Consider the following 22,723-nt stretch of genomic DNA (forward strand, 5'->3'; position numbering starts at 1 on the left):
CAAATATCCATCAGAAGCAGACTTTCCTATCCATGATAAACCTTGGTATACCTTAAAAGACTGTATGGAAAGGCTGAAGGAAGAAGCAATGAGGAATGCTCTTCCTCTTTTGGGAATGGATGATGATTATCTCCAGTACCCATTGACAGCCAGCATAAGTAATAGGCTGGTTAAACATGCTCCTCCAGCATACAAAACAGTTATTTTAACCTTAACTGTAGCGCTGACTGGAGAATCAATCGGTGTAGTTTTAGGGAGGATGAGGGAGTTACAGGATATGGGACAGTGGGATAAATCGTCCCCTGGAGGCCATGTTGGTAACAGTAAGCTAAACAATCCTGATTGGAAAGAGAAATCAGTAGGGGAGGCCGCACGGGTGTCTCGCAAAGACATGTTCCAGGCTTTGCTTAAAGCCGGGATCAATAAGGAAAGGATTGATGGAAAGGAGACAGGAGAATTATGGAAGTTGTACAAACAGAAAGTTCTATCCACAAAGAAAGTGACCACTACAAATGTGGAAGGGGGCTCAAAAACCCCCAAGGTAAAGAAATCAGAGGGAAAAGGGGGAAAAAACCCAAAGAATGTGTCTTGGGAAGATTTTCAGTCAGTTTATCCATGGGAAGAACTGGCTGCAGCCGTGGCCACAAAGGTCACGGAAGGAAGGGCTAATACACAGACTGAAGTCTGTGTAAATGAAAGTTCAGAAGGAAGTGATTTACCATAGGTAGCCAGCCAAGCCCCCCTATTGATAAAAAGGGACGAACGTCCCTACGTCAATCTTAGCATACATTGGAAAGGGGGAAATGTTCAAAGAGTCCCAGCTTTGATTGACACGGGGGCGGAGGCTACTTTAATTCATGGAAACCCAGAAAAAATAAAAGGACCTCGAGTAAAAATTGCTGGACTAGGTGGTCAAGTGATCACCGGGGTTCAGACACAGGTAGCTTTGAAGATAGGTAATTTACCTATCAAGCAGTATACGGTGCTGGTAGTTCCTATACCAGAATATATTTTGGGAATTGATATCCTAAAATGGATGACTCTTAATCTAACCAAAGGAAAATTCTTCTTTGGGGTTATGTCTTGTCATAAGGAAATGCAGATTTCACATTATATCAATGATATAATGATACAAGGACAAGATGAGCAAAGTGTGAAAGATCAATTGACAAAACTGGTTGCTCATATGAGGAGTAAAGGATGGGAAATCAATGATGCCAAGGTTCAAGGACTGTCTCAGGTGGTAACATTTCTAGGGATTCAGTGGAACAAGGGGCACAGAGAGATCTTGCCCAATGCCAGACAGAAAATTATTAATTTTCCGGTCCCTAAATCCAAACAGGAGACTCAGTCTTATATTGGATTGTTTGATTTTTGGAGACAACATATCCCTCATTTGGGACAAATGTTGGCTCATTTGTACAAAGTAACGAGGAAAAAATATGAGTTCCACTGGGGAGAGGAACAGCAAAATGCATTTGAGATGGTCAGGGAAGTGTGGCAAGACATTGAAGGGATTATTCAATCTACCAAGACCACTGTATTTCATGTCGATGCTCATGTCCCTACTAACTCACTTGAACGTTTGTTTAATTCAGAAGCAGATAAAGCAGCAACCATCAGACAAGTCAGTCCAACAGTTGACAAGGCAAGGTACAGCTGTTTGGGCACACCAGAAAGAGTGACACCTTATTCCGCAGGTTTAGACCTCAGTACATTGGAAACTGTCGTGGTACCCCCAGGTAAGGTAAAACCAATTTCAACAGGATTGGGTTGCCAGATACCAAAGGATCATTATGGTCAAATAGCCACTCCTAGTTTAGTGTTAAAAGGAGCCATAGTGGTGGGAGGGGTAATAGATGCAGATTATCAGGGAGAAATCAAGGTACTGATGCTAAATTTTGGAAATGAACCTTTGATCTTGATGAAACACCAGAAGGTGGCTCAGGTGTTGATAATTCCAATAAACTTGTCTGAAATAAGAGAAGGAACTGCCCTGCCAGAATTAACAATACGGGGTACTAAAGGTTTTGGATCCTCTAATATTAAAAATGTAGGAGCAAAAATATGGATTCAAACCTCCAAGGACCGCCCTCAGAGACAGAGGTAATAGCGGTCGGAAAAGATCGTACTTTCCTGATGAGACCAGGAGTGGGGAAGTGGGAATATGTCCCACAAGAAAAATGTTATTTACGAGAATAATAGTGTATCTTTATTTGCAGATGGTGTTGTAAATAAGCGGAATCCATGGTATCGGTTACTGGGAAGAGCTCGATAGTGATGAGATGGAGAAATTCCTGTGTTTGATGTTTGCCTCTTTGGTCGTTGGATGGACAAGTCTACATCAGGAGGAACCTATGGCGAATAAATTTCTGATGCACCATCACATTTTCAACACACAGATTGCTGGATCTGTACACATTCTTTGGTTACAGCCACCAGTATCCCTTATCTGGATGTCCCGGTATCGATGGAGGAAATCTTAAAGTGGAAAAGTTGTTCTGATCAGCTTGCTGATAAAGACACTCGATGTGTTCATCTATAGAATGCGACAGTACCCATTTCCGTAGATGGATGGATCAATCTTCCATGGTGGCAAGGCAATTTGAATGCAACAGTCACCAATTTGCAATATCTGGCTTTTAAGGGAGGAATTTGGGTACCAAGAAATAAGACTGGACTGACTAACCTGGGATTCATCCCTATGGGGAATATAAAAATAAGTTTTGGGACAGCTATAAATACTGTAGATGCTTTTTAGTGGAAAAGACAATTCATGATATGTTATGGCCTTATGCCAATATGTTCATAAATGGGACTAGTGAAACTTCTAGTAACATATCGGGAAATGTAATGTGTAATGATTCCTTTGAATATCGAGCAAATGCCAAAACACATGATATTCAAGGGAGCTTTTCAGATAATATTGCTTTTAGTTTTAGTATACAGTACAAAGTAGTGAAAGTGATTATATTTGTGATTCAACGTTTATCTAAACAAACCAAGAAAACAAAATTTGTGGCAAACAATATTTCTTGGTCATGGTATGGTATATTCCGAGTGATCTTCTTCTAGTGGAATACTGATGATGGAAAATAATCCCTGGGATCAAGGACCGATTGTGATACCAATGTGATATGACTGAAAGAATGTGTGATTAGATAGGAATCATAATCAAAAGATAGGAGTGATCCCAGATATTATTTGACCTATCAATAATTCAGTATCAAAGAGATGTCCTCTGGATGGCCAATATGATGACCAAAGAATACATGTCAAACAGGTTTTGAAGCAGTTTCAAGATAATGAGGAAGTCACATTTACAGTTCCACTTACCGGAAACTTGTGGTTGGCTTAAAGACAGGTTTAAGGAAGCTTGCATATGAAATTTACGGCTCATTGCAATATTTCACTAACACTATGGTCAACTGTGGTCGGCCAGTTGTCAACTGGCAGGATGTGCAGGAAATGTGCAGGAAGCTGCTGGTGCCCACAGCAGTTTGTGGTCAAGTTACATGAACATGACTCAGCTGTCACATGCTGGTGACCATTTAAACACAACCTACAAAGTTTTCCTATAAAAATACACCGGGCTCACTTAATGTTAAGGGAAACCTTCCAGGACATTGAAGTGTACGCACTGCTCCTGTGATGCAAGATGCCATGTTGATTCCTTATCATTAAATCGAGTTCCCTCCGATGTGAAAGGATTGCTATAACAAACGGTAATGTTGATGCATATTTCTGTTATTGTATAAGATTCTATGACTATAGTTCTAAATGCCCATGTACCATTAACTATTCATGTGCTATTAAAATAAATAGTATCTTGCTATAAAGAATATTAGTATTCGTGCCTGATTAGGCTATCAGTGAGCGCTTCGTAAGTACGGGCTTTCAGCCCCCTTTTTAGTAGAATTTAGCAAGACAGTCCTTTGCCCAGGATCCGTTTTTTCGCCAAATCATATCTAAATGGTGAGATCACCCTGACAGAAGGTTTAATAAAAAATCCTTCACTTCATTCGCTTATCCCTTTCCATCTGAAATGGTTAAGACCTGGTCAGTACCCCCCGTTGTGGATCCGCCAGTTTCCAGGTTGGCTAAACACACGGTTATGTCTGTGTCAGACAGCGCGTCTCTCAAGGACTCGTCTGACCGCGCAGTTGATGCGGCGGTCAAGTCTATTTTCAAGGCTTCAAGCTCCTCTCTTCGCCCCCTGTTTGCCTTGATATGGGTCGCGAGAGCTATGGGTGTGTGGAGTAAGAACCTACGCAGGATGCTTCACTCTTGTAATATTCCTCCGGAGGCTTTTGAGATCCTTGACTTGATCTCCCTAGCCTCTAATTATTTTCTTCACGGCTCCCTAGATGCAGCTAGTTTGTCAGCCCTAACGGCAGCCAATGCTGTTTTTTGCCCGCAGAGTCCTGTGGCTAAAGATATGGAACGCGGACAGTGCCTCCAAGAAATCCCTGTCCACACTTCCCTTCCATGGTCTTCGCCTGTTTGGAGAATCCCTGGACAAACTCATATCTGAGACGACGGGTGGAAAAAGTACCATTCTACCACAAAAGCGGCCTGTATCCAGGAATTTTAAAAAATCTTCTTGGCGCAGGCGGTCCTTTCGGCCCGTCTCTCAAAAACCTTCAGTACAAGGATCGTCCCAATGCTCAGATCGAGGATCCGGCCCCTCAAGGGGCTCTTCTTGGCGTTCCCACTCCAAACAACCTAAACCTAAGGGACCTCGTCCTGCACAGGCCCCCTCAGCATGACGCCAGGTATCCCTCAGATCCGACTTTTGTTGGAGGGCGGCTTCTGCTTTTTCAGGATATCTGGCTAGACCACACTCACGATGCTTGGGTTCGAGAAATCGTCACCTCAGGTTACAAGATCGATTTCCATTCCCTGCCGGCCAACAGGCTTCTGCGTTCTCGTCTTCCAAAGTCCATAACGCAAAGCCAGGCCTTATTTCAGGCCATAGCCTCTTTACAGAAAGCAAACGTTATCGTTTCAGTGCCCCTGGAACAGCGCGGCAAAGGTTTCTATTCAAACCTTTTTGTCGTTCCCAAAAAAGATAGCTCTGTCCACCCTATCTTGGATCTCAAAAGACTGAACTGATCAGTACGCATTTTGACCTTCCGAATGGAGTCATTGAGAGCAGTACTAGCCGCTATGGAACCGGAAGAATTCCTAGCTTCCATAGACGTTCAAGATGCTTATTTACACATTCCCATATGTGTATCCCATCAACGGTTTCTTTGTTTTGCCGTAGGACACCGTCATTACCAATTCAGGGCCCTTCCCTTTGGACTGACCACTGCGCCTCGGGTCTTCACAAAGGTCATGGCGGCCGTAATGTCCATTTTGCACCCCAGAGGCGTTCTGGTCGTTCCCTATTTGGACGACCTACTTGTCAAGGGGAGCTCTCCTCAAGTTTGCTCAGAAAGCGTGCAGATATGCTTAGACACGCTGTCAAGGCTAGGGTGGCTTATCAACTTCAACAAGTCATTCCTCATTCCTCGTCAGCGCATCACCTCTTTAGGTATGCTGATAGACACGGCTCAGTCCCGGGTTTTTCTTCCAGAAGACAAGAGGTCTTCCCTCATCCGGGCCGCCCAATCCCTCCGCTCCCGCCGTTACACATCCCTTCGGAATGGGATGAGAGTGTTAGGCAAGATGGTGGCAGTCATGGAAGCCGTGTCTTTTGCCCAATTCCATCTGCGCCCTCTACAACTGGATCTTTTATCCTGGGACAAGAATCCAGCTTCTCTAAACCAGTCAGTCCGCTTATCTCGGACTGCGCTCAACTCCGTCGTCTGGTGGACTCAAGCCTCATCCCTATCTCAAGGGAAGTCCTTCCGTCCTGTCAACTGGCAAGTAGTCACGACAGATGCCAGCCTCATAGGCTGGGGAGCGGTGTTCTCCACCACACTATTAACGGACGCTGATCTCCCTCCGAGCGCTCCCTTCACATCAACGTTCTAGAGATCAGAGCCATATTTTTGGCCCTTCAGAACTTTCAGCCCTTGTTATTGGGTCTCCCTGTTCGGATCCAGTCAGACAATGCCACGGCTGTGGCTTACATCAACCGTCAGGGAGGAACTCGCAGCAGGGCAGCGATGAAAGAAGTATCCAGGATTCTTCTTTGGGCAGAGATGCACATTCCCATTATTTCAGCTGTCCATATTCTGGGGGTAGACAACTGGGCCGCAGACTTTCTCAGCAGACAGGGTCTAGCGGCAGGGGAATGGTCCCTCCACGACGAAGTGTTCCATCAGATCACTCTTCGTTGGGGACTCCCAGATGTAGACCTCATGGCGTCTCGGATGAACGCCAAGGTACATCCCTTCTTATCCCGGTCGAGAGACCCGCTAGCGCTCGGCTCCGACGCTCTAGTCGTCCCGTGGTCGCAGTTTCGCCTGCCCTACATCTTCCCTCCGTTTCCTCTCATTCCGAGAGTAATCAAGAAAATTTAAGGCGGAGGGAATTCCGGTGATCCTTGTGGCCCCGGACTGGCCCAGGAGAGCCTGGTACCCAGAGCTTCTCCAACTTCTCTTTTTTTTTAAAGCAGCTGCTTATCTAGGAGAGTTTCTGAGAACTGAAGAGTTCATTTACTGTATTGAGGCACATTTGCACAATTTTGCTCAGTATGACTAGTGATGAGCGAATATATTTGGCACTATTCGTTACGCGCACGAAAATTAAGGTATTCAGGATATCTGTTACTCATTGAGTATTTTGGAATTTGCCTCATGAGTTTCGAGTCCCCACCCCATATGTTTGGTGCCTGATTTTCAGCCATCAAGCATGATGGAACTGCCTGCCCAATCACAGTAATGCTGTAGCCATCTTTGATACTGGCATTACTGTAATTTACTGCCGCAGTGAAAAAAGGTAAATTACAGTTGTTGTCTGCAGCCCCAATCTGTGTGCTTTATATTGGCTACTTGCCATCGTTATCAAAAATAGAGGCTCACCCGCGCCGTTTTAAAAACTTTTTAAAATAAATAATATAAAAAGCAATGTGGGCTGCCACTCATTTTTGATAAGCGCAGATAAAGCAAATATCTGGGGACTAGTATTCTCAGGCTGGGAAGATCCATGGTAATTGGGCCCTTCCCAGCCTTAAAATAGCAGCCCATGATCACCCCACAATTGGCACATCCATTAGCTGCTCCAACTGTAGCACTTTATCCTGCTCATCCCAATTGTCATAGTGCGGTGGAAATCAGGATAATGCATGGGGTTGATGTCAGCTGTGATTTGTCTGAAATCACAGCTGTCATCAAGCCCTGGGTTGGTAATGGGCAGTTGTCTTTGAGACCACCCCCCATTGCCAACCCTGTGAGTAAAATGAAAAAAACACAAAACATATCTGACCATAATCCACACGATCCTGGCTCTGCTATATCTGGAGGCCACAGTAAGCGGTGACATTAGAACATGTGACTGCTCACCGCAACCTCCAAGACACACTGATAGCAACAGTGGAGCTCCCAGTAGTGACCTCAGTGCCGGCCTGCCTGACAGCATATCACTTGTTAACAGCTGCCATGAGACTCAGTGGCTGAGAACTCCAGTAACTTTAAAGGCTCCTTTTAAGGATTACGGACCTCACAACTAGCGGGCGGTCGGACTGTACTGCTGCCGTGTAACAGTTCAATGCCGCGCTAAAAACCACAGATGCTGGCTGGTATATTAAAAATGTCTCTTTTATTTCACAGTTCTATACGTTTCAGAGACATGTTCGTCTTCTTCTTCAGGAAAAAAGAAATCATCATCATGATTTCTTTTTTCCTGAAGAAGGAGACGGACATGTCTCTGAAACGCGTAGAACTCTTGAAATAAAAGAGACATTTTTAATATACCAGCATCTGTGGTTTTTAGCGCGGCATGAAACCCGTTTTTTCCTGTTTTCTACAATATACCACATACTTCAACGCTGCTGAACCTCCCGGGCACTCACAAACGTTCATAAGGGGTTGTGACTGGCACACCCTCATCAGGTGAGTGTACTACTCTTTATTTCTTTCAACCCTCATACCGGATAAGACCCTATTGTGCCTTTCTCTCCCATTTACAGCAGGTGTAACTCAGTGCTGGACTGTCAAACTTCGCTGCCCCCATGACACATGGTCAGACAGTCTGGCACTTATTTCACTTGAGATCACTTCTGACAGCTCCCACGCTGCTCTCAGAGTGTCACGGAGGCTGTGGTGAGCAGTCACATATTCTAATGTCACCAGTCACCATCGGGTGACTTAGTGTGGATTAAATAACACCTGTGGGGGTGCTTTGGGGGTTAATAAATTGGTGAAAGAGGGGAAATGTTTTTTTTTTTTGTTTTTATTTTTACTTTGGTTGGTAATGGGGGGGTCACATAGACACCTCTCCATTACCAACCCAGGGCTTGATGGCATCTGTGATTTCTGACAAATCACAGCTGACATCAACCCCATATATTACCCTGATTGCCACCGCACAAGGGCAATCGGGATGAATCGGGTAAAGCACCACAATTGGAGCATCTAATGGATGTGCCAATTGTGGGGGGTGCGGGCTGCTATTTTTAGGTTAGGGAGGACCCAATACACATGGACCTTCTCAGCATGAGAATACAAGTCCCCAGCTGTCTGATTTATCTGCACTGGTTATCAAAAATGGATGGGAGCCCATGTCGTTTTTTTTTTTATTTTTTTTTTTATTTTTTTTTTAACAAAAATGAAGGATCCTCTGTTTTTGAAAACTAGCCAAGATAAAGCACACAGCTGGGGCTTGGCTGCAGCCCACAGCTGTCTACTTACCTGCGGTGGTTATTACAAGTAGGTGGGGGACCACATGTCAAAATAGTGTAATACTCTGACAACATTGTTCCCAGAAGCAACATGTGTTTCAGTGATGTATCCAAGCATCTTATCCATGCTGATGCATCTTCTCCCTGCTGTTCCCATTCAAATTCAGCACTCATCCATCCATTTCAAAATTATTCGAGTTTTCATTTACTTGCATTAGATTTCTTATTTGTGACAAATCCAGGAATAGTACAAAATATTAGAGACAAATAATCCAAACCCGAATATTTTCATATTCGCCCATCTCTAGATTTGACCAATTTACCGTACTTACCAGCCATTGCTTTTATTTGAATTTGGCTATTGCCACATGGGAACACATTGGCATACCGCTCGCACGATAAGCCAGTATTATAAAATGCCCTCTCATTTTGTAAATCTCCATAAATATAAGACTTGCTTGTGAGTTCCAGTTTGTTAAACCTGGCACCTTTTTATATTTTATTGTTTCAAGTCAGTCAAAGGGAAGTAAATGTTTATGAATTATTTTTTTTCAAGGGTTCTAATAGGTTTAATAGTCTTAATCATCAGAGTATCCTTTAGTTTATCTCAGTTCTTCTAAGCACATTGAGCTAAATATAGTTTGGTTTTGTACTGGAATTTATTACTTTTAGTCACTTGCTATAAAAATAACACTTACGTTTTCATCCAGTTCTTCTGCAATCTCCTTCCAGACCCGTAATCCACTATAGATTATTGTAATGAAGCAATTATAACCAAAGTGTGTCGTTACCAGACACATTGCCTAATTACATTTAGTGCACCATCACAGTTACAGTATATAACAACTGCATCATAATCATCAACTCGCCCTGTTCTTCAAAATCAATGCTGAAAGTCTGGTGCGATCCATCAATGACCTGACATTTCTACCTGGACTATTTGGATGTGCAGTAGACTTGTCTGTTCAAGTGTAAAGGTCCCTTCACACACAACGTGATGCAGTAACGATCTCGCCAGCGATGTCGTTATGTGTGACACATACCAGCGATCAGGCCCCTGCAGTGATATTGCTAGTCGTTGCCGAAGGGTCCGGACCATTTTTGTTCAAAGTTGATGTCCTGCTGGGCCGGACACATCGCTGTGTTTGACACCTAACAATGACCTCCTATACAGGTTGCTCATCGTTATACAGGTCGCTCATCGTTACTGCATCGTTGGTAAGGTCTGACTGTGTGACATCTCACCAGTGACTTCCCAGCGATCCCTATCAGGTCGCATCGTTTTCTAGATCGCTGGTAAGTCGTTAAATGTGACGGGGGCTTAAGTTTCTGATATTTCCCTAATTTATGAGTTTTTGAGACATTCAGAGAGCGCAGACACATATGCTGCATTATCTTAGTGCTCCTGGAGGCTCATCTGCATGACTATCAATAGCAGTTATGTGTGGTTACATTGAGTAGACAAAATGACAATGGTTGCACAGTGTAACTGCACGGTGTAACTTGCAGCTTCTAGGTCCCAATGCAAAGTCAACAATAAGGCTCTAAAATGTTTACACTTTATCTATAGTGCTGGTCTCCTCATGTGGTTCCTAGATTGAATTAGTGCCAATCAAGTCTCAAGACCCAGTTAATCGGCCACATCAATAATTTATGGCTTTTGGATGGGAGCATTGAGAACTACCTGCTAGTTCCCAGCTTCTTTGGCTCCTTCTTTAATTAACGAGGCCTGGCACGATGTCATAGTTATGGCGGACATGGGACGTTGTACCAGGGCAGATAATCAAAAGAAGAGCCACTGATGCTATCGGGTAGTAGGTGGTTTTCATGTCTCCCATCCAGCGGATACAGATTACTTAATTGATGTGGATAATGGACCAGGCCCTGCAAGTTGATTGGCACCATCTCTAGTCCTGGACACTAGTGGAACCTCTGCACTCTCTATAGTTGCCCCTGTCTGTATTAGGTTTATTATAAGATGCGATTAATACAATTTCTCACTGTTCTCTCCCCACCGGCCACACACACCCAATATTTTCTCTTTCACTCTTGTATTCCCAAGACGAGAGGTTGATGAACTTCATGATCTATCACTGTTCCAATATGTCAGTTCTAATGTTCTCCATCTGCAGTAATGTCCGCTGTTTCATTACTGTAGTTCAGCACCAGATGTCAAGAAGATTCGCAGTAATAATAATCACCCATTTCAGATGCCCTTTCTGTTCCTTATGCTCCAGTAGATTAGAAGTGTAGGAAGAGGCTTACAGGACAGTCATGGAGGAATTTACGAAACATTCAGTTACATCCTCAGTCATTATTACTAGTGGCAAAATTACACAACATTAATGATAATTGAGAAGCTAACATCATCAGTGACTGCCCTCTATTATTACAGGAGAACCATTCCGGATCATTCAGTCATGTCTCTGCCATTCAGGAAAGACTTTGACAAGTATAAGAATATAAACGAGGATGAAATTCTGAATAAATTATCGGAGGAAGAATTGAAGCAGTTGGAGAATGTCCTGGAGGAGCTGGATCCTGAGGTAGGTGCATTGCACGTGTAGATGCCACGTACAGTGTGTGTCCGCTGCTGAGATGTACACTGGCTCTCATCTCTGGAGTATCTGTAATAACGGCACATAAATTCATCGTTTGTTAATACTTATAGCTATAGAGAATAATTCTGACTGCTTCTCAAGGAGGTCTATATAATATAATGTCTAGATTGTGTAGGCCTAAAGCATAAGAATCCAGACACATTTTGGACAGATAACTATTGTTTTGATTAGGAGCACAAACACTTAAGTGCTTTATGTCATTGGTTAAAACTAATGGCTGTTTTCAGGATACCATGGAATTTGTTCCTACGACTTTAGGGGTGCAATATGTACCACTCTTGTACAGGGATAGGTTTTTGAAAACAACTTTTCAGGATCTTTAGAGTGATTAGAAGACTAGTTTACACACATCTTGTTAGCCACAAGTGGCTAACCTAAAAAACCTAAAAAAAAAGGTTTTTTTGTAACCTAAAAAAAAAAAATCAACTTTGAACTTTTATGTAAATGAGGCTTCAAGTGCAACCAGGGCAGGTCAATTCCCGGCTAGCGTTTCGATCCTCCGGAACGATACCCTCCTAGCTACACCTCCATGTTTCATGGATGTCCTTGAAGGTGCAGATCAGATATCTATCAGGTGAGGAATAATGTGAATGTTTGATGTGCTAGGAATTGTTGTATTTTCTGTGCACTTGCAGCCTCACTTATAATAATATCGAAAGTTTCCTTTCTTAATTTTGGGAACTAAATCTGTTGCCAGAAAGGTGATCTTGCCATGTACTATCCAATATTTTTATTGCTGCAGTACTTAATAGAAGAAAAAAAAATAAGATAGCCAACACTACCTGTAAATTACGTCTTGGAGGTGGTGCCACTACTCTGAAGAACTTAAACGTGACCTTTTTGGCTTGATGTTATCTCTGGTGGTATCCAGCACATGTGCAATGAATGGGTCTGTATTGGCCTTGGCTTCATCTGCGCCCATGTACCACCAAAGTTGGCCCTGTAATGATCTATCCCAAATTGAGTGATGTCAATTGGGCTGTTAATCAATCATGAGACGTATCCTAAACTTGTTGGACTCATTTCTACAGCATAATGTTCAGAAGACTCGTCTCTCCTTAGGGTACATTCACATACAGTGTGTTTTTCTGTGATTTTATTTCTTGCCAATAGCTCTATAGCCAGATATGGGATTCAGTCAGCAAATATGAAGTGCAATATATACACAGCACGCTATTAGTATGGACTCTTTGTGGAGTTTTTCCACCATCGGGTATGTTCTCACTAAATTTTTGAACATGGATTTTAAAGCGCATCTGCTTTAAAATCTGCATCAAAAACAGTTTAAGTCCCATTTAAATACTCTTTAAGGCCTCTTTTACACGTCCGTGAAAATCACGCACGTCTTTCACGGACGTGTCAAAGTTGCGTATTGCCCTCGGTGTGCTGTGTGTATGGCCTACGTGTGTTCTCCGTGTGTTATCCATGATAACACACGGAGAACAGGAACTTTCCACTCACCTGTCCCTGGCGTCGCTGTCTGTGGTGCTGAACTTCGGTGTCTGGTCCTGCCGACTCCCCGCTGCTGCTGCTTCCGGCCGCAGTGAATATTCAGTTAGCATAATGAGTGGCGGTCGGCAGCAAGTGACAGCAGCGGCAGAGACAGGAGGGCTGGAGAAGGTGAGTAATGTTTTTCTTTTTTTTTTCTCGCAAAAACGTGTTTTCTCCAGTGCGTGTCACACGGAACACATCCGTGTGGTCCGTGTGTGTTTATGTGTGACCTGATTACGTTCCATGTGACACCCGTGATGCCGGAGATAAAACGGACATGTCGGCGTGAGAAACACACGGACACACGTAAGTACGGAACGGACACACGGTCTGTGCAAAAATACTTACGTGTGTCCAAAACCAAAGGAATACATAGGTCTACGTGTGTACGTGTCTCCGGTACGCGAGAAAACTGCCAAACATGTACCGTAGGCACGTACGTGTGAAAGAGGCCACACATAGATTGTAAAGCGGATCAGCTTTAAAATCCATGTGAAAGACCTCTTTGTGAAGATACATGTCGATTGTGGGTTTGGTTTTTTTTTCCCTCTAAGGGAAATGTGCGTACTGAGCGTTTTTCACGGCGTGTTTGCGCGTTTTTCGGGTGCGTTTTTGGGCTCAAACTGCATGACTTTGCTTCCCCAGCAAAGTCTATGAGTTTTCATTTTTGCTGTCCGCACACAACTTTTTTTTGAGCTTAAAAAAAAAAATGGACATGTCAATTCTTTCCTGCGTTTTACTGCGTTTTTCACCCATGCAATGCATGGAAAAATGCCGCAAAACGCAGTGATCAAAAACGCACTGTAACGCGGTAAAAACGCATGTGTTTTTTACTGGTGCGTTATTGTGCGTTTTTTGCAGCCAAAAACGCAAAGTAAAAAAAAGAAGCTGTGTGCGCACATAGCCTTAGAAAACACATCTTGAAATTAATTATGTTTTTATCCAGTCAATATATAATACATGTCCCATATGGTAACCTCATTAATTCCATACAATAAAATTATAAAAGGATTGTATAAAAACTACCCCCCCTCCCCCGAAAATGTATATTCACTAAGTGACGGTCTGTTAGATGGCTTCATCATTTTGATGCATTGCTGATCTGAAAGTTTACATCCTTGTACCTAAAATACATGTGGAAAAGTGATAAAATACAGCAGATTAGATGATTTATTTTGTCACATTGTATAATCAGTATCACGGGAGATGAATATAGCAAAATAATTAGGAAAGATGCCTATAATTTAGGTAAATTTATGCATTTTGCCTATGGTACGTACTAAATAGACAAGTCATTGGATATCGTTCTGACGGCCCCATCTCACACTCATGATGCGGGGCGGCTGTGAACTAATTAATTCCAGTCATGTTACTTGCGAGGTCTTAATTGCACGGCTTTCATTTTCCATTCTCTTGGATGCCGTCTACAACTCTCCCGCATGCTGGCAGCCGATCTTCCTGCAGAAGCCAAGAACAACACTGAAATACTCTTTATTGACTGCAAAGTCACCTTAGCTGGGAACAAATGACTCCTCCTGAAATGAAACATGTGGTGGTTTTAGGGAAGGAAAATGTGTAGACATTTCCATTCCGTCAGGTAAATGAGTAACTTGAGTTTTCTCATAATGCATTGGAACCAAAAATAGAAAGTGATCTAGCGATGTGTCTGATTCCAGATCAACACGTGTTAATCTTTAGTGCTGCCTAAAACAAATATCTAAATGGAAAACGTTCATTACCGAATCATTCTCTTTGGAGGTGAGCGGACCCGAACTTTAAAATTCGGTGTTTGCACCGAATACAGACTTTAGTGCCATTACCACTAGACATTAGGGCTTGGCAACACTTAATTTTAGAGGAAACGTGAAGCATTATTTCTTGTCTATTAAAAACAGTGGCCATGGGTTTGCCTAGGTGAGAGAGCGAGATACTCTGCAGTGACTTGCTAAATTGCTGTGCCAGTTTAATCCGTTAATTATCAGGATTATTTTTAGTATTTTGACATACAAAAAATCTCTGACTTTAAAATGAGGAAACACAAAGACAGATCCCACTTTTAAGATGGTATAGGGACAAACAGACATGCCGGGATTACATGAAACCAATTTACGCAAAATGAGGTAGGCAAGCGTAAGATTTGGCACAGTCATTTTTTTTGTATGCACATCTTTATTGTTGTCTATAGTTTGCTTATTACTGTGCCACAAAGTTTAACCATACAGTACTACACAGTGGCACTGAGCTTGGAGGTTACACTACAATATACCATGTTTTTCCAAAAGTAAGACATTGTCTTATACTTTTTTTTTACCCCAGAAAAAGCACTAGGGCTTATTTTTGGAGGAGGTCTTATTCTTGGAGAAACACAGTTTGGGGGTAAGCTTACCCCCAAAAAAGTAGACCCCCCCCCCTTCCTAGGAGACTCATACTTACCAGACCCGGACGTTTGCGTGGCTCCCAGGTTCTCCCTGTGATCTCCAGTGGGTGCTGCATGCCGTCCTCCCCTGCTTCTGGCTGACACGCACGCACACAGCAGATCGCTGACACACTCACACACAGCGGATCACAGAACACACACACACACAAAATACACACACATTCATCACATCCAGCGTTAAAGAATGCCTCCAGCTGCAGAGAATGATGGGAGGAAATCACGTGTGTCCGCAGGTCCTTTAAGCTAGCATTGTGGCAGGTCCTTGCGCTCCTCTGCACAGCCTCTCAGGATTCTGCCAGCGAGAAGAAAGCGGTGTCGCTGGATGTGGTGAGTGTGTGTGATCTGATGTTTGTGTGTGTGTGATCTGATGTTTGTGTGTGTGATCCGATGTTTGTGTGTGTGATCTGATTGTGTGTGAGAGATCTGATGTGTGCGGGTGTGTGATCCACTGCAGGTCCTCCCGCTCGGCGTCTGATGAGTGTGGTTACGGGGTGTCCACTGTCTAATGAAGTGTCCTGCAGTATCTGTAACTTTTTTAGCTTCACTGACACTTCATTATTGAACCGCGACCAGGGCTTATTTTCGGGGAAGGGCTTATATTTAAGTCTTGCTCTGAAAATTCTGAAAATCCCTGCTAGGGCTTATTTTTGGGGGAGGTGTTATTTTTGGAAAAACAGGGTAGTGGTATGGAGCTTGAAGGTTACACTGCTAGACACTGACATTGAGCTTAGTGGTTCAACTACAATACAGTGACATTGAGTTTGGAGGTCACACTGCTTTATGGTGGTATGGAGCTTGAAGGTTACACTGCTATACAGTGAAATTGAGCTTGTAGATTACACTACAATACAGTGGTATGGAGTTTAAAAGTTACACTGCTATGCAGTTGCATTGAGCTTGGTGGTTCAACTACTATACAGTCGCATTGAGCTTGGAGGTTACACTACTTTACAGTGGTATGGAGCTTGATGGTTACACTGCTATGCAGTGGCATTGAGCTTAGTGGTTAAACTACTATACAGTAGCATTGAGCTTGAGGGTTACACTATTATACAGTGACATTAATCTTGGAGGTTAAATTACCTTACAATGGCACAGAGCTTGCAGATTACAATACTATACAGTGGCATGGATCTTGGCGTATATAGAAAAATAATCCCTAGTATATAAACAATCCAATAGCCCACCATCTTGGTGCTAACGGTGATTATTGCAGAACACCTTGCATTAGAATATACAGTACTTGGTTAAGTATATAATGCAATGGATCCTTACAGACACAAGGAATATAAATATTCAGACACACTCATTCCTAGAGGTTCTTCTGTTGAAAGCTACTGTTCTTGGTGTCTTAGGTCATAGAGTCTCAAAGGAAAAGCTGATTTTTTTTTTACACGGGTCATAGTCCTATCGCCACACCACTCAGTATTAAAGGCTACAGCTTCTTGCCTGCCTGCCATGCCATAGAGAAACTCAGCATTACAATATATGGTCGCTATTGATATAGCGGACCACACTGTCCCATTATAGGCAGTTTCAGGACAGACAGGTTGCTGTGGTCAGTAGCTGTAAGCCACTTCAGGGCATCTCTTGGATCACTCACCCAGCGTCATTGACTTTGGACGGGGTGAGTCTCCTCTTCTGAAGACACCAACAGATAGGTACCAAGAAGGGTCTATACAATTAGTTATTTCTAAAGCAGCTTCACTTTCCATCTTGCTCTCAGCAGGCTAAGTTCTAGTAGCCCCACCAACCTTGTGTCGCCTCTTGTAGTGCTGATGAACAGGTACGCCTTTTAGCTGGCTGCTCTCAGTTGCACACTTCATGTAAATACAATCTTTTGGTTCTGATTGCAAGGCACCACAGCACCCCACATTTTGTACTGGAACCCCACCTAAAGCAAAACTTTTAAATCCTGCAATTATTTTACTTGTATGGTATGCCATATAGCACCCACGTCAAAGCGATATCTGCCACATTATAAAAGCTTTAAACTGAATTAGGAACATTATTCTTTGTAGATATGAATCTGACATAAAGCACCAGTGCAGATCATACATACCACTGTAAGTAAATAATGAAAGTGTGATTGAATGAATGCAAAAAGAGAGCTTGAAAACCATGAGAAAAATTATTATACAAAGTGCATTTGAATGCTAACATCTCATTACTGCAATAGTTAGGCCACGTTCCCACTATGAGCTTTTGGTGAGTTTTTGATGCGGCAGAATTTGTGCACCAATTATTTAAATTTAAAGAGGTGGTCCACTACAAGGCATAGTGGCCACATAGATGTAAAGCTGAGAAAGAAATCTTTTTCTAAATACCCTCTTTTTCCAATTCTGCCTGTGAGCGGCGCTATCGCTGTCCACTGATCCCCATCACGTGACAGCCGGCTGCAGTGACGTCTGATGTTCGGTGATGTCACGTCAACTTCCGGAATTGGAAGTTGACCCGGCATGACTGAAGTGGGGCCTAGTCTCCGTGAGTGTCTGGGCTGTAGGTGGAGTTTCATCTCACGTCACAGCATCTCGCATGCATACGGCGCTCTGTTAAGCAGTGAAGATGAGAGGGCCGTGAAACTTTGCCCACAGCCCAGAGTTTGATGTGACATCACCGGACATCAAAGGTCACTGCAGCCTGGGTCACATGATGGAGGATGAGTGGATAACGATAGCGCCGCTCACAGGCAGAATGGACAAAAGAAAGTTTTTAGAAAAAGCCTCCTTTCCCTGCTTTAATTCGATGTGGCCACCATGCTTTGTAGTGGACCACCTCTTAAAGTTACTTGTGGTTTTTCATTGCATTTTTATGGGCATTATTTTAATATGTTTTTGTCGCTGTGTTTTTTGTCTCTTGTTGGTGTGTCATGCTTCAAATTAAAATGTTTACTTTTGATACATAGGAAATATAGTAAAAACACACATGCTTTTTTTCCCCTGCACATTTTCCACATCTAATGCAAGTCTAAGGGGGAAGTTGTAAAAAAACAACTCATTTTACATGCAAGAGAAATTGACATTTTGTAGAAATTTAAACGCATCACAGGTCAGTTTACGCTCAGTAAAAAGAAGCATATTGGGCAGGAGATTTCTGTAAGGCTGGATTCACACTAGAGTATGGCATCTGATTCAAGTGCATAGGATGCAATATGCTAATGACCCTCGGCTCCTGCTTTGCTGCGAGCGTGAGACGAGTGTCATGCCAATGTGATCCGATCCTGCGATCAGATCACAGCTGCAGAGGAGAGTGCGGGAGCTGCAGAGGAGAGGGAGGGATTAATCTCTCCATCTCCTCCATTGTCAGCTGATGCGATTATCGCACTGCACTTGGATGTCATCTGAGTGCAGTCCGATGTTTCATTCGCACCAATAGACTGGTGCGAGCCACACGTCTCTCGCTGACAATCACAGCATGCTGTGACTGTCAGGTCATCCAGAATCTGGATGAGAAAAAAGCTGACCATCTGCAATGAGATTTTCTCACATTGCACTCGTCCAAGTCATACGCATGTGTTCTTACCTACCCCAAATCCCATCTACTTTGCTGGACCTGTAAGACGCTGCGTTTTTGACTCCTCAAAAATATGTAGCGTCAAAAGCTCATTGTGGGAATGTAGCTTAATACCACCTAATGTGCCTTAGAGTAAGCCTAATATGCACACAGTACACTGTCAAATTGTGACTAGTTTTGATGAGCATAAAGCAATTCATTAAATCTTTTTCCTGATTTTCAGAATGCCCTCTTACCTGCTGGGTTCCGACAGAAGGATCAGACAACAAAGGAGGCCTCTGGGACATTTGACAGAGAACATCTTCTGGCTTATCTGCAGAAAGAAGCCATGGAGCACCAGGATAGGGAAGACTATGTGCCATTTACTGGGGAAAAAAAAGGTAATGGATCCAGTGCCAATAATTCCTACCACACATGACCATTTGCATGTGCCCTTAGGATGAGAGGAGAACGCAACATGGCATGTTTTACAGTTTAAAAGAGGACCAGTCACAAGGTTAAAACAGGCCATTTTTGCCTTTATTTTATTCTCATTGCTCCCCTGAGTATCACGTGTTATGGCTTCTCAATTATTTTCTTTAAATCAGGCATTCGGTTCCAGAGATATGGGCCTTTTTATTTAATGCTAATTTCTGTGGTCTTTACTACGTGGCATGGCTGACAGGGTAATAATACAGAGCAGTGTATAGACACCCCCCCCTCAGAAAAACCTGTAAGTAATGCCTCATTGGTAATGACCAAAAAAATTAGCACTAAACAAAGGCCCATATATCTGGAGCCATATAGTGGATTAAAAATGGTATACTCACAGGAGCTGTGGTAATAAAATAAAAGCAAAAACTGGCAACGTTTGACCATTTAGCCATAAATTACATTCACCTTAAATTGACAGTAATGATAACTTTTACCAGATTAGCTTATATGCCTGGAAGAAAAAGGTACTTAAGGACGGACTCTTCTTGGCTAGGGTTACATGGCGACTAAGGCTGCAACACAAGTTACACAGCCAAAGTTCGCTATGTGTTGCCTCTACATCACAGTGCAATACAAGTCTATCATGAGTGTGTCACAGGTGACAGACATGTGGTTTCTGGCAATAGAAGGTCACAGTTTTTGGCTGCGCAAAATGCTCCCTGACTTTCTATTGTTCCTGCTGTCTGTATTCATTGGTAGAGGTAGCTTTCCTGCTGGATTTTCATCTCTCCCACTTTTGAACCCAGCAGGAGCTCGCCTCCATCCCAGCTGCTGATTATCAGTATTCTCTTGGTACTTAAATACTCCCTTATTCCCTGGACTTGTGCTGGTGATATTATTCAGTTCATTGTAGCGCTGGTCGCAAGCAGGTGGCTTGCTCTCATCTATACCTTTGTTGCTGAAGCTTTGCTGAACTTCTGCCTGAGTCATCTGTGGATAAGTAGTTCATGTTTTTTCCCCTGTGTGTTCTCCTTGTGTTTTTATATAGTGTTTAGTGGGGTTGACAAAGAGCTCATTCCATCTATTCCCTATTTAGGGCCCAGCACTAGGCATACCTAGCTTGGCGCATAGGTGCAAAATCTATTTAGGGTGGTGAGGGACCCCAGGGACCATCGGTAGGATTGGTCAGGGGGTTCACCAACTTCCCTTTCCCTAGACACAGGGTTTCCCTTCCCTTTCGTCATTCGTTTGGTACTTCCCCGTACCTATCGTGACAAAGTCATTGCGACCCTGAGATTACTGTGAGTGCAACAAGAAAGTTGCAAAGAGTCCAACTACATCTAAGTTTTTGCAGCTTGCTTGTCGCAGTACCCTCAGCGTCGCAATTCTACTTCTTTGACTTGTAATTCACTGCTATGTAGCAGCGGCACTCAGAAAACTTATTGTGTAGCCCTAGCCTACTCTTGGTTTATTCATCCCATAAACCTCTACTATTGTGCTGAATGGTATGACAGGCTCATCAGTAATCTACCGGAGATCATGGTAACGCAATGCATCCAAGAAGGCTGTGATTATGGTTTCAGCTACACTCTAAATATATTTTATTTACTGATTTTTCTGAGCTAGCCCCAGATACATGACTACTTGACTTCAGCTTTTGCACAATTTTTTCTTCATATTAATTATTAATACATAAATTCAGAAATTAGATTTTTATTCTAAGCACTTATGTATATTCAATAGAAATAGATTTTGTGGGACGGATGACAGTATAGTGTTAGGCTGTCGTCTTCCATATTCCATCACTTCTTTCTGTGCAAGACTTCCCATCCTCTCCAAATTCCTCTCAACCCTATTTTACCATGCCTGGTATGGTTGGTCACCCGTAAGCGTCATATGTTCATGTGTTTGACCAGCCACAACAGAGCGGACACAATTTTGATTTTTGTTTGGTGCATCTTCTTTAATTTGCACTTTTGATAAGAAACGTAACTTTTTTTACACTAGTTACTACTCACGGGCTAGTCGTGATGTTGGGCAGTCAAGAGGTCTTGGGTCAGATACCAGGAGGGCTAGCAATAAACAAAGGGGTGAGACAAAGCCGTAGTCTGGTCATGGTCCGAGGTCAAAATTCCAGTATGTTAGTGAATCAAAAGAAAGGGGTTAGGTAATCGCATCGTCAGAAGCAAGGTCTAACGTCAGGTAAACAATAGATCAGACTGAGCACAGGAACAACAGACACTTCGACACCACTGAGCTAAAGCTACAACTGGCAGTACTTGAAAGCAGCGAGGCAGCGAAAGACCAAGGTAATCACTGCAAATGGGAGACATGAAAGAAACTCCGCACGCCGCAGCCCTGACTGGATGGCTCAGCTGTCCATCACCATGCTGACAGCTCAGCATTCCCGTTTCTGATTGTACGGCTAATGTCCATCACCATACTGACAGCTCAGCACGCCCCTGTCACTGATTGGAGGGCTCAACTGTCCATCACAACACTGACAGCTCAGCACGCCCTTGTCCAAGATTGGACTTCTGAACTGTCAATTACTGCGTCCAGACAAACCAGTAGGAGCAATTGTGCCACATTTCTCTTGGTTTCTTTCTAGATTTTAAGTAATTTATTTTTGCAAGGCCTCATTCTGATGTCTGTGGATTACATTTGTGTTTTTATCCATGAGTTTCAATAACAGAACACTTACCCGTTATTGTCTATGATGCAATTTACAAGTCCGAGGTTTTTTTTGCACCATGGGCTTGATTCATTAAGACGGGCATTGCTCACGCCGATCTTAGTGAAGAGGTGTGCTGTGGTCAGACACTCTTGATTCATGAAGCGGTGCATGCCTCTTTATGAATCTGGAGCGTCTGACGAGTGACTTGCGCCTCCATGCGCTATACTAGAAGTGTCACTCCAATCAGGTACTGGAGTGAGATTACAGAATACCACAGCTCATGATGAAGTAGACGAGCTGTGGTGTCCCACGACCACCACAACCCTGCCCTGCTCCCACTTCACGAATTTTGTGGTAGCAGAGAGAAACTCCGAGTTGCACCTAAATCTTGTGACTTTTCAAAGTTTTGTACCAGAAATATGTTCATAAAAGAATCAATGGGGCATGTCTCTTTTTGATCTAAAGGGTGCTTTACACGCTGCAACATCACTAACAATATATCGTCGAGGTCACGGTGTTTGTGACGCACATCCGGCGCCATTAGCGACATCGCAGCGTGTGACACGTACGAGCGACCTTCAACGATCCCAAAAGTGGTAAAAATCGTTGGTTTTGGAAAGGTCGTTCTAAAACAAAATATCGTTGTTTGGCCACTAGCGATGTTGTTCCTCGTTTCTGCGGCAGCACACATCACTATGTGTGACACCGCAGGAGCGACGAACATATCCTTACCTGCGTCCACCGGCAATGCGGAAGGAAGGAGGTGGGCGGGATGTTAC

At 43.2% G+C, this 22,723-nt stretch overlaps 1 protein-coding gene across 2 annotated transcripts in view; it reads left to right on the forward strand.

Moving 5' to 3' along the window:
• Nucleotides 1–22,723, forward strand: part of LOC142303918 (tropomodulin-2-like) — a 139,148-nt gene that overhangs the window by 61,340 nt on the left and 55,085 nt on the right. For both annotated transcript variants that reach the window (XM_075345787.1, XM_075345788.1), the window contains 2 exons: nt 11,187–11,337; nt 19,077–19,233. In XM_075345787.1, the coding sequence (XP_075201902.1) occupies nt 11,212–11,337; nt 19,077–19,233 (283 nt within the window). In that variant the 5' untranslated portion in view covers nt 11,187–11,211. The remainder of the gene's footprint in view (nt 1–11,186; nt 11,338–19,076; nt 19,234–22,723) is intronic.

The sequence above is a fragment of the Anomaloglossus baeobatrachus genome, chromosome 4, assembly GCF_048569485.1.
Source record: "Anomaloglossus baeobatrachus isolate aAnoBae1 chromosome 4, aAnoBae1.hap1, whole genome shotgun sequence".
Lineage (NCBI taxonomy): Eukaryota > Metazoa > Chordata > Amphibia > Anura > Aromobatidae > Anomaloglossus > Anomaloglossus baeobatrachus.